General features: G+C 38.7%; 1 protein-coding gene across 3 annotated transcripts in view; it reads right to left on the bottom strand.

Moving 5' to 3' along the window:
- The window catches only part of GRIA3 (glutamate receptor, ionotropic, AMPA 3), a 306,486-nt gene that overhangs the window by 81,707 nt on the left and 212,096 nt on the right, over positions 1 to 12,683 (bottom strand). For all 3 annotated transcript variants that reach the window (XM_012001497.1, XM_012001496.1, XM_012001495.1), the window contains exons 7-10: positions 11,210 to 11,377; positions 6,946 to 7,050; positions 6,521 to 6,628; positions 5,135 to 5,341 (exon numbers count right to left, since the gene is read on the bottom strand). In XM_012001497.1, coding sequence (XP_011856887.1) covers positions 5,135 to 5,341; positions 6,521 to 6,628; positions 6,946 to 7,050; positions 11,210 to 11,377 — 588 coding nt within the window. The remainder of the gene's footprint in view (positions 1 to 5,134; positions 5,342 to 6,520; positions 6,629 to 6,945; positions 7,051 to 11,209; positions 11,378 to 12,683) is intronic.

The raw sequence follows: 12,683 nt of genomic DNA, 5'->3' as shown, positions 1-12,683 counted from the left end.
ATGAGTATCTTAGATGGAAAAGTTTATAATACAACTAGATTGTAAGCCCCTTAGAGCCAGGTGGGGATGCTATGTCTGATTGATACAACACCAATATTCCCATAATCCGACAAGTTTAGTGAACTGAGCCAGTGTGACCCAGTGGATAGAGCACTAGACCATGAGTCACAAAACCTGTGTTGCCAAGTTGTGGGATTTTGTGACTTTGTCCAATCCTGCTGCCACTCCTGTACCTGTGTCCTCTATCAGGCTTTGGTTTCCTGATTACCTGAGGGGCAGTTCTGATGTCTTGTCTTGGCTGGTCCCCATATGCATTTGTAAAAATGAATGGTAAGGTAGGATTCAGGATGTTTAAGAGCCCTGCTAGCAAAAAAAAAATGCTGTTTTAAAGTGCCCTCAAAACATATGGTATTTAGAAGCCATAAAAACTTGTGGTCTGTAAGCCATTTGATCTGGGACTGTTACCATGTAGTGGTGTTACAGACATCCAACTCAAAATCAAAACTGCTAAAAGCAGGTGGACAGTTTCAAGTCCATAATGTTCTGAAGGGCTTACATAATGGGGCACATTGTGTCCTACTGAGGTTTGTTTCAAAAATAGCCTTCTTAGAGATACAAGGTGCCCCAACATCAACCTGATTTGAATTTCTTTAGGAAAAACCTATTTATAAATCATCTGAAAACAGGCTGATTGGCTTCTTTATTCTTTAACAAATTTAATTCATTTTGATTCTTTCTTGAGACTTTATGACTGACACTGAACTCTCCCTTGCAGAGCTTTCTTCATCTCTGATTTTTTTCATTCTTTCCACTCTGCTCTGTTTTACATACTAAAAGCATAAGAGAAATACCCTTAAGATAAAGCAGTGCCTATCTGTGTAGGTTTCATGTTCACTGCAAGAAATATTTCCCTGTTCTCCATCTTTTTACTCATTAAGAACTTAGAGAAACCATTAGGGGTTTTCAGTTCTTCTTTTTTAAAGCAACTTGCAAACCACAAGAGGCCAGGCCTGCCAGAAATGAAAGCCTGTGTTTTCATTTTTCTCCATTTCTGTCATTGATAGAGAAATTGAAAACTTCCCAATGCCAAAAGACTAAAACTTCTAAATGAAGATGAAGACACATTTAGCTCATGAGATCATCCTCTTTAACAGAGAGCTTTTACTCCAAGCATGATAAGAACGTCTATTTTTCATAGCCACAGGTTTTAGAGGAAAATGGAATTTGGCTTTCCAACCCGTCTTCTCCGATGGGTTGGTTTGCTGTAGTTCTCTGGAATCACCTCCTGTTATAAGCCCAGAAAGCATCAGAAAGTTGTTTTAGGCAGGGGAAGGAGGAGGACATTTCTGTAAGAGCCTCCCTGGCTATTGCTTTTGTCTTTAGTAGAAAGAACTAAAAGGAAAAGATGGGAAGGTTCCTATAGGAACACTTTTCCTATTCAGAAGTGGAGAGAAGGCATCTAAGTTGCTAAACAAATAAGGGACTCTAATACTCAAGCTCCCTCACTCACAAATAGACAAACTGGAATGAGGAAGAGATATGTGGAGATTAAATGAGTGCAGTACAGGGAACATGCTGGAGGAGAAACCAAATCCAGTGAGAAAATTAGTCTTTGTCTGAACAATGTCAATAAATCTGCCTTGCTCTATGTCACTGTGTGTAATGTCTTCCTCAATGCCAGGAGAGCAGTGATCTACTTACAGAGAGTGACAGGTGAAATATGGTCATTCAGTTGTGATGGGGTGGTAGAGTTCATGGTATAGCTCACATCAGATAACCTGGGCTAGTAGAAACTTACACCTTAGCCCGGGTGCGGTGACTCACACCTGTAATCCCGACACTTTTGGAGGCTGAGGCGGGTGGATCACTTGAGGTCAGGAGTTTGAGACCAGCTTGGCCAACCCCATCTCTACTAAAAAATATTTTTAATATTAGATGAGCATGGTGGCAGGTGCCTGTAGTCCCAGCTACTCAGGAACTTGAGGCAGGAGAATCACTTGAACCCTGGATGCAGAGATTGCAGTGAGCCAAGATTATGCCACTGCACTCTAGCTTGGGTGACAGAGCAATACTCCATCTCAAAAATAAATAAATAATAAATGAAATAAAAAGACACTTATGCCTTAAATTTCTTGCCATGCTGCTGTGGCCAACCACTCTTCTCTCCAGAATGACTAAGGCACCATAAGCCTTTCTAATAAATTTCAGCTATCTTTCAGAATGGGATGGGCCTGAAACCACACTTTGGCTGTTGGACAGAGTGTAATGGTTAAAAAGCATGGACTTCAGAGTCAAAGACCTGGGTTAAAGTTATTGTGTCACTGTTACAGTTGGAATATTTGTGTCCCCACGTCCCTCCACCCCCACCAATTCATATGTTGAAATCCTAAACCCTAAGGTGATGGTATTAGGAAGTGGGGCTTTGGGAGGTGATTAGGTCATGGGAGTGAAGCCCTCATAAATGAAACTTACAGTATCCTTATAAAAGAGGCCCAAGAGGGACCCCTTACCCTTTCCATCATGTGAGAACACAGGAAGAGGTACCATCTATGAGCCTGAAAGTGGCCCTCACCAGACAATGAATCTCCCTTGATCTTGGACTTCCCAGTCTCTAGGACTGTGAAAAATAAATTCCTGTTGTTTATAAGTGACCCAGTTTATGATGTTTTATTATAGCAGCCCAAACAAACTAAGATAGTCACTGTAAACTGTTTGGTCTTTGGCATGTGACTTCACCTCTCTAGGCTTCAATTTTCTCACATGTGGAAAGTGTTTAATAATGGCACATTCCAGAAGCATGTTGTGAGGAGTAAATTACATAAAGTGTATAAAGCACTTAGCACAGTATGTGGCAGCCAGTAAATATGCAACAAATGGTAGCTAATAATAGTAGTAGTAGTAGTAATAGTAGTGGTAATGGTAGTAGTAGTAATAGTAATAATAATGATATTATAAGATTATATCCCACCATGTACTCAATTTAATGAATATTGGCTTAGGTATTACTGTATGCCAGACGTTGATTCATTAAAGCAAAAAGTGAGCATTTACTATGTATCAGGTACTGTGCTAAGAGCAAGAGTGAGCTGTAAGCAAGACAAGACCTCTTGGAGCCTAAGTGTTGGGGAGATGAGGAACAGGAAAGAGAAGAAAACCTTATCAACGACTTGTAAAAGATTAGAACTGTGTCAAGATGGTTCAGAGATTCTCAGAGTCCTCAGAAATCATGACTGGGTGCTCTGCCGCTTGTTCAGCCCTCTTTGCACTGGCATTGGAAATTCTTCTCTTTCTTACTGCTGGATTCACTTGAATCTCATCTGCCACTTAGCCCTGCCCCAGTTCCCAGGACCAATCTTGACCCAAGACAGGAGATAATGGCTCCAGGCCCATAGATGGGGGCTGAGGTTCAAGTTGCCTTGCTGTTTGTCTGACTAGAGGATGGTGCTCCAGTTTTTATATCTGGGGTCCAGCCTCATTTTTGTTACCTTTCTGTGCCCTTATTTTTAGAAATGAGCTTCTGACTTTGTGGTTCCTCCCAAAGGCCTGTCCCAAGAACTGATTTAGCAACCCCAGTACTCTCGTATGATTGGAGAGCTATACCTTATTCTTGCTGGTTTCCATCCCAAGCACTAGAGTCCTTCTCCAGAACCTCAGTCCAATAAATATAAACCTGGTTGTTTGCTTCTTGCCAGCTAGGACTTCTCAGTATCTCCACCTCCTAGATTCCTCTGTCTTCCCCTTACTTAATGTAGATATTGTCTAGACAGAAAGTTATTATTACAGGTAATCTTTGTTTGCTAGAACTAAACCTTTGCCACCACCCCCTGCACTTGGATTAGTTCTCTAGTGACTGGTTTACTGAATGGGCAGTTTTTCTGTCCAGTTCTGCTTATTTCCCTGTGCCTCATTAAGCTGCCCAAGATATAACATTCACAATCAGAGGCCAAAACCATTTAATACTAAGTGACCCAGGAGCTCTGAAGACACCACTGTACCTTTCTTAAAAGCCCTAATTGCCCATATTAATTATTTTGCACTTGACTATAGATAAGCCCCTGGCAGAACCATTCTGTTCATTTTTCATTCATTAATTCAGCAAGTATTTATTGAACGTCTATGTTTCAGACTGTGTGATATTGAAATGAATCCGCTACATCTTCTGTCCTCGAGGAGTTCATAGTCTAGTAGAACAGTGGAACTTGTAAATGGATCATTACAATACAGGCTTAGAAGTCCTATATGAATATGGAAAGGGAGGAAGCAAAAAGCAGGGGTACCTAACCCAGACCGCAGGCAAGTAGATGCGAATAGAGAAGGTTTTCTGAAACAAGTATCACTGCTGTGTTTCAGAGGACTAGTAGGTGGTATTAGCTGCTGAAGAGACGCAAAAGTACTTCCAGGCTTATACTAAGTGAGAGCTCAGCACCTTCAGGGAACAACACTTACTTTTCTATAGCTGGAACATTGGGTGTGAGGGGGAAAGAGTACAGGAGGAAGCTAGAGAGGTAGGCGGGTGCTAGATTATAAAGTGCCTTATTTGCCATGTGAAGGAATTTGAATTTTATCCTGATTTTTAAAGTGGGAAATTACAGTAATGTGGAGATCTAATTTGCCAGGGTAAGAACAGACGCAGGGTAACAAGTTAAATGACTGATAGATGTTAAGAACCCTAATTAAGGTGATGGTGGTGGGGGTGAAGAGTGTGTCTAGATTTGAGAGACTTAAAAGTAGAATTCATAGGACATGGTGACTGATTAGATAAGAGGGAACAATGAGGAAAGATGATGAGGTTGCTTAGGCAAAGTTGCTTAGGCAACTATGTGGGTGGTAATTCTGCTGCCTGAGCTAGAGAACACAGAAGGAACAGATTTTAAATAGAGGGCAGGCTGTGCTTAATGTTGCCAAATAAAATCCCCCAATTCTATTTTCCTTTTGGTAAAATAATCCTGTTGTCCAAAGGATACCACTGACAATCTACCTTTACAGAGTGCAACTGTAGAAGAATATATTTTTCTTGTAGACTATATGTAAACTATACAATTGGATAAATACTGCACTTGAAAATTAAATACTCTCTCTTCTTCGTTAATTGGAAAGCACAGAGTAAATGAAAACAGAATTAGAAAAAACTCACCCCATAGACAAGTTCCCCAACCATGCCGTTCCATATTTTAGTCTCTGGATCCCTTGCACCATATTTCCCATCACCAACGATGGACAATTTGTATTTGATCCTTACATGTTTGGCTATTTCATAGGCTAGGTCTACACAATAGCCTTCATATCGTTCATTTCCTTCCAGTTGCTCATGGTTCTTCTTGTACATTACATATGGTGATTCCTTTGGGACCAGAAGCAAGATAAAAGGATTACAACTATACATTTTTCCAAGAGAAGATAAATGTAATAATTTTTCCCCTCTGTAACTATTGAGGTTTGGTATGTGAAAAAGGTCTTTAAATTGTTACTCAGTAAACAGAAGAACCTTGAGTATTCATTCGGTCATATTCTTTTTTTTTTGGTGGTGGGGAGGAAGTGCTTAACTGATAATTTAAGGAAGCAGAGAAGGATTTCAGTTCTTTTTGAGAGTTTGAAAGACGGCCCAGTTTTCACCTATCAAGTCTTTGATTTCATCAAATTTTGCAGAGTTAGTTACATGATGCTGAAGTGCCTTTGATTTCTCAAGATTTATTATGTAAGAATCACAGGTAGTTGAGGCAAAGCCCTGGGAAAGCACTGTGATCCTTGTGAGGTCAGGGTCCGTGGCATTTACATTTTTATATCTCCAGGACCTAGTATAGTACTTAAGACAAAGGGAGTATTTGATACGTATGCTTAGACGAAAGGCAAACTTCAGCCTAATTCAGAAAATCATACTTTCACACCTAGTGATATATTTATTTTTAACCCAGGTTTGTACTTCATTCAGTAAAACAAAACCAGCTTTTAGAAAAGTGTTTTAAAACTAAATGAGAATACTATCTCACATTTTAAGTGCTTTGAGTTTTGCAGAAAACTTCTTCATGTAGTAAATTGTGCCTTGAAATGGGCTTATGATATGGGTAGTTGATGAGTATTATACCCCTTTCATAAATGAAGAAAAAACAACCTGAGGCTCAGAGAAGTTGTGACTTGCACAGTTTTACAGGTTAGTGGTAGACCTAATTTTAGAATCCTAATGTACTCTCTCCTCCACACAATGCTGCTTCCCCCACAATGAAGAATTAGGTTTCAAGTCCAGATGAAGCATCAGTCCTATGGGGGCGGGCATGGAGGCGGGGAGAAAGAGGAAAATGATAATCTAAAACTGTTCTAAATTCCTATTCTTTTTCTTTCTTTCTTTTTGTTAAACGACATTCTGTTCATCATCATGGTAAGATACTTTGAGAGTTTCCTGAGCTTCCCTGTTGGAAGTTTTTACTGTTTGAACTTGAGGTCTTTTCTACTGATGGAAAAATACTTTTCAGAAAACAGAAGTCTTGCTGGACAGAAAACCCACCTACCTACTGTTCACACTTACCAAAATGGTAGTCACTACTATGGTCCGATTCTCTGAGGATGCACTGTCATTGCTGATTTGCTGATCTGAGAAAGGCACAAACCTTTCATACTCATTCCAGTAGCCGGCCTAGAAACAGAAGACATTTGACCTGGATGCCTATTTTTCCCTCAAAAAAGTACTGCATGAAATTCAAGTGCTGTTGTGGAACAAAACTTTCTTGAGCTCTATAAGGATTGACATCCTGTCTCCCCGTGTCTTGTCATTCCCATCAGGACCCCCAACACTGACACACACACAGATGTGCTATTCCTTCATCCTGGAGGTTCCCATATTCCACTCACCCTTACTGATATTTTGTAAAATAATAACACTTATTTTCTTGCATCCAAATGCTGTCCTTTTTCAAGAGCCCTTTTCTTTAAATGTCTGTTTTGGTTACTTACTTTTCGAGAGCCACTGACTTTCATTTCATACACATCAATGGTATAATTTGTCCTACGTCCATAAGTGTCAAATTGGATGTTTCCAGTCATTCCTTGTACTTGCACCTGGTAGAAAGAGAAAATTTAAAATTTAAAAATAACGCGGCATTATTGCCTTCTAAGTCTCTGGGATGAGGTCTACTGATAGATCTTGGAATCTTGAAGAATTATTATTGCAAGTCATTGAGTTCTATCCACCAGATCAAGTCTATACAGATCTTCATTTCCTCCACAGTATTTTCTTGGTATGCCTTTTAGTTTTGAAGCATTGAGTAGGTGTAAGATGCTGTTACTTACATAATACAATGAGGGCTCTACTGCCACTTTTTCAAGGACCTGAAATTTCCACTAGTCCCTTTCGGAGAATACTCTGCAGGCTATCCCCTTAACTAGGGTAATGTATTCTAAACTGAGTTCCTTGGGGACCATGGCTGTGTCTTATCTTAATATTTCCCATATCTGAACATAATCTGGTTTCAGTAGCATGGGCACTGTTGCACTTGGACTCATATCATAGCTTCAATTATTAACTGAATGACCTTCGGCATGTTCTTAATGCTTTTTTACCCCAGTGTCTTAATCTGTAAGATTGAAAATCCTAGTAGTACCTATCTTTCAGAGTTATTGAGAGGATTAGAGAAGATATATATGTGTGTGTATATATATCTATATATATCTATCTATCTATTAAGCATCAGAACACATGCTAGCTATATTAATTATTGTTAACCAAATAGATTTAGTTCTGTTTCTTGAGAGAGTTACACATTTACCAGCTACTACGGTGACAGGCATGAGCTTTCCCTCTTATTTGACCTACACTCAGCTACACACAGGTAACAGACAAGAGAGCTAAGCCATGGAGGGGTAATTCAAAGACTGATAAAATTTATTAAGCCTAAGGGGTCAGGAGTATGGAGCACTAGACAAGAAAGATAGAAGAACTGGAAGCCAGAACACTTGTTTGGGATGCCAAATGCTGATTTCATGTATGGCACAATTTTTCCTAGGCCTGAGCTCAGTATTATGAATTAATAAAAGGCCATCTCTTCTAAGTAGAGAGATTCTTTACCTAGTTTACAGTGCAGGGACACTGGATGAAATACCCTTTACAAATATAAGTCATTATTGTTAACCACTTACATTACTCATCTGGCAAGTAAAGGTCAAAGACTTTGCTTCAAAGAGAAAGAATATATCTCATTTTCCTAGTATGAAAGAATGGAATTGTTTTTCATCACTTATAGAAAATGACAAACTGTCAAACAATTCAGAGGTGGCAGTGGGTTTGTGTTGCAGAAAGAAAAATGTTGTCAAATATTAGGGAACATTTTTTTAAAGGGAAAGGGGCTTATTCACCACCAGTAGGAGACTGTGGAATTCCTATGGAAAGGAAAATGCTCCAATGTGATGAACTGAAAACAAGATGATTGTCCAATGGTTCCAACAAAGCTAAGCACTGTTGTTAGCTTAGGCTTGCAGAGAAGGTGGCATCACACTTCTAGTTAGAGAAAGGACCTTTGTTGAGATAGAAATTACTTATCCAGCGGGATGAGACTGATATATAATGTGAGCACTTAGGGCTCTTTATACTCTATTTTGAGCATTGAATTCTGATAGAAGAGTTAGGCAGGGACAAGGGCAATAGGAACTTATTAAGGAAAGCCTTCATTGTGAAAATAGCTAGGGCTTTAAGTCTCATTAAGAGTCATCTATTTCTAAACCCAACCCATCTGAATATGATATATGAACTGGAGAATAGTCAAGGCATAGTCCAATACATTCCAGACCCCATGATTTGAACGTTTGGTGACCAGAAGTAGAATTGGACTACCACTCAGAGAGAAATCTATTTTTAAGGACGTGATCCAGTATTGAATGTTAGTGACAGTTTCCCAGCATTCCATCTGGGATAGCTTCTTTAATTCATAGCATCCTGTGCAAGACTTAGACATAATATTTTTATAATTATGTATTTCTGGCTTTCCTACTGGATTAGGAGCATCTCGAGATGAGAGACATTTTTTTCTGCCTCTGTTCTCAGCAACTAATATTGTGCCTGGGATAGAGCAGATCCTTAATAAATGTTGATTGAACAAGTCTCAATGACTTAGAATCTGTGACAGATATGTCAGTAGACTGTGCTGAGGCTGATCTTTGCATTATTTGCAGATTGTGAGGAGAATGATTACCCAATTTGCAAGTGGCTTTAATATATTTTAAAGCATTTGTTTACATATTAACAATTTAAATGTGAGCACTACTCATCTTATTTCATGCTTGCATACTAATATGGAGCCTGATACATAGTCATGGGTGCTCAATAAATATTTACTGAATGAATGTTGTGCTTATTTATTCATTAAAACAGGCCCCTTAGGAGCCTCTGCCAGGCAATGATTTTGTTTGCCAGATTTCTTTTGAAGGAAGAGAATAATTTATTGAGAAACAACTATGTGCTAGTCACAATGAAGGATGCTTTACATTATGCAATCTCAATTTTAATTAACTGAAATAAAATGGGATTTCTTTTAATGTAGTAAAACATTTAGTACTTCAGACTAGCCTCCCTTGCAGTCCCTGTGAGTAGAGCAGTTTTACTGAGGCACTGTCTACTTTTGGAAAAAACTGATGCCTTCCAGCCTCTCTGGAGCAATAGAGATTGGCCTATGGAAAGAGGTAATGTATCGTTTTGGTTGAGTATCTGGTCATTAGGGCCTGGGGAGGAAGGTTACCTGGTTTCCAACTTGAGCTTTGTCAGTGAGTTAGACATGCAGAAACTTTTCTGGGTGGTAGTATGATCAATCTATTTTTTTTCCTAGCCCAATTGGTATCTTATCCTTCATTAGCCAGTTTTCTATTTGGGAAGGTAGTTATTTGTGTCATAAATAGGGAGTCAATTGGAGATGCTGGCTCCTGCCCCCTGAGGTTTTGTTGATGAAAACTCCTTTTGATTCACTCTGAGGGAGTTTTATATTTCACTCATCATTATGTTTCACCTGACAATACAAATCTTGTAACTGCTATGAAGGTTGAATTTAATTAACAGCTCTTCAAAATTGTACAGTGCTACCTCCATAAAACTACACTTAGGGCATTTGTTAAAGAACTGACATAATGACATAAAAATCTGCATGATGGGAGAATGAGTCATATCTCTTTCTTGGAGAGAGACACAAGGGCTACTAACCCCTTTTGATTGAATGCTTCCAACTTGGCAAATTTCAGGCATCAATAACAGAGCCAGCTACACAAAATGATGTATGCTATGAGGCCGTTACAAGTTCTTCCTTGCTGGGTTACACACAGAATTATCTTATCTTTGCCCATCTCTTTGTTGATTTGGATGTCCCAAACATCAGGATCATTAAATAAGTAGAAATAAGAGATTCTTGTACTCTTGAAAGCTCATTTTAATACATGCAGGCACATGTGGCATAAAGCAAAATATTCAGAACAGAGCTCTTGCTTGGAAAACTGCAATGAATGGGTGATGCTACTTCTGGTATAAATAATGAAATCTGTTCAAAGGACATTGCTTGAAGCCTTAAATGATCTCCTACCCAGCAAATACTAAAAACAAGTGACCTATTTGACTGTCTATCCATTGATTCCTTTTATTTTTCTTTAGGCTTTTTCTTTGCAGCATTGGGCAAAAGCTTCTTAAGTAGGCCTAGAAATGTATCATGTTCCTGCATTTCATCCTGTAGAATAGCATGAGTGTTCTTTTTGACAACAGAAATACCATCACACTGGCTAAGTTCCATAGCCTGTCTAGGCTAATCATTTGTCTGATGAGCCAGAAGATGCTGTCCTTTGTAATGTCTATCTTGAAGTTAGGAGCATCTTCTAAAATATCCTAATCTCCCTAAGGAATGTCATATGTTTGAAAGGTTTGAATTTTTTGAAGCTATTTACATATTTAATCCATAACTTTTGAGAGTACTAAGTTTCATTTACTAGCCACAGTATAGAGCATAACCAAAAATTCATTTGCCCTAAATTTATCTCTTTTTTTTCAAGCTTCAAGAAATGACCTCCAATTTTTAGATTTCTAGATTTGGATGATTTATAGAAATGGCTATACTTATCCTCTTAGCATACTGTGAGATTCTACATAATCTGGTCCTATTCCTTTTAGTATGTCTTCTCTCAAGATTTAGGTCTCATCGTTTTAATGTCTTTATAAGTTTCTTCCACCCCAATAACCCATTGTGGTCTTTACCATTTTCAGAGCTCTCTCAATATCAATTCCTTGACTCCAGGGCACAGCAGGATTTGCTAAGCAGTCTCCAGCACTTCCTCTCCGGGACACATCCACTCGCTGCCTCCTCAGGTAGCGGAAAGCTTCTGCTATGACCAGTATTGCGTCGTGTGTCAATGCAGATGTATACTGAAATGGATGCATGAAAAACAAGATATCATGATAAATGATACCCTCAAAATTTGCCTTGTTTCTTATAATTTTCATTCATTTCTACCTATTGTTCTATGCAGTCACCCCCCCCCCAATTATTTAAGAGATCTCTCTGGGCAAGCCTGAATTTGATTCATTCTACAATGATACGTCTTACCTCATGTGTGCATGTGTTACGATTATTACAATCAGATGGCTCAAGGCAATCTCTCTCTTGCTCTCAATACTGTTTCTTTTTTATACTGAGTGAGTGACTACCAAAAGGCTGGGTCCTTTATAGAGGAAGAAATATGTGTGAAGTTAAAGGATGGCATGTATAGACTGGAGAGGAAACAGCATATCCTAAAGCAAGACTGGGTTACTGCTGTTTGTAATAGAAAATTGAGATCCGGTGTTTACTTAGGGGAAAATGGAAATAGCTAAGTTAGACAACTTGAAATTAATTTGGAGGAGAACATTAATCACTTCTGTCTGGCCCATGTTTCTGGCAAGCCAGGACTTCTGGCCAGCAATAAATCAGTTTTTGTTTCCTGGGGGGTAGCAAAAACCAAAGCTGTTTTTCAATTGTAGAAAATTCCAATTATTATTGAGTTTTAAATCTGATAATGTTGACAATTCATAGGCAATACTTCATGATGCCACCTCCTGCAGGCAAGAACACTTTCTATTCCTTGGATATAGTGATATGCTCTACTAGGGATGAGGTCAGTCACTTAATACAAGGGATTTGATTATCCGCAATTTGAAATGGTGGATGCTTTTTCATTAAATGAATTAACATAACAAACTATGGTTAGAATAAGCTGGCCCCTGTTTTGCAGGAGTGACAAATACTGGTAGAATATAGAATGTTGTTGACTTTTTAAAAATGTAGCAAAATGTTCCAGGGGGAGTTCTCTCTCTTTAGTACAGTATGTCCAAATACAATTGGGAGTGAGTAGATTATTGCCTCTACAACTATCAATTAGCTTTTCTGACTTTTCTCACGTTACTTCTCTTTTAGAAGCAAATCATCAAGTGTGACTGTAACAGGGGGAATATGTTCTTTCATGAAGAAAAATCTTTGTGTCTGTACATCTTTGCAATACATGAAGCCAACATGGTGATGATTTTCTTTTCAGTTGACTGCATAAATTGTCAGCGTATCTTAATGTAGTCCTTTCCAAACCATGCCAAAAGAGCTATTTAGTTTTTGCTTTATTCAGTTTCTACTTATCAATGTGTGAGAATACCCCCCCCAAGCCCTAAAAGAAAATGTTTATAGAGTAAATTATCAGGATTT

This window comes from Mandrillus leucophaeus, unplaced genomic scaffold (genome assembly GCF_000951045.1).
Source record: "Mandrillus leucophaeus isolate KB7577 unplaced genomic scaffold, Mleu.le_1.0 Scaffold661, whole genome shotgun sequence".
NCBI classification, from domain to species: domain Eukaryota; kingdom Metazoa; phylum Chordata; class Mammalia; order Primates; family Cercopithecidae; genus Mandrillus; species Mandrillus leucophaeus.
This window is presented reverse-complemented; position numbering and strand designations above follow the sequence as displayed.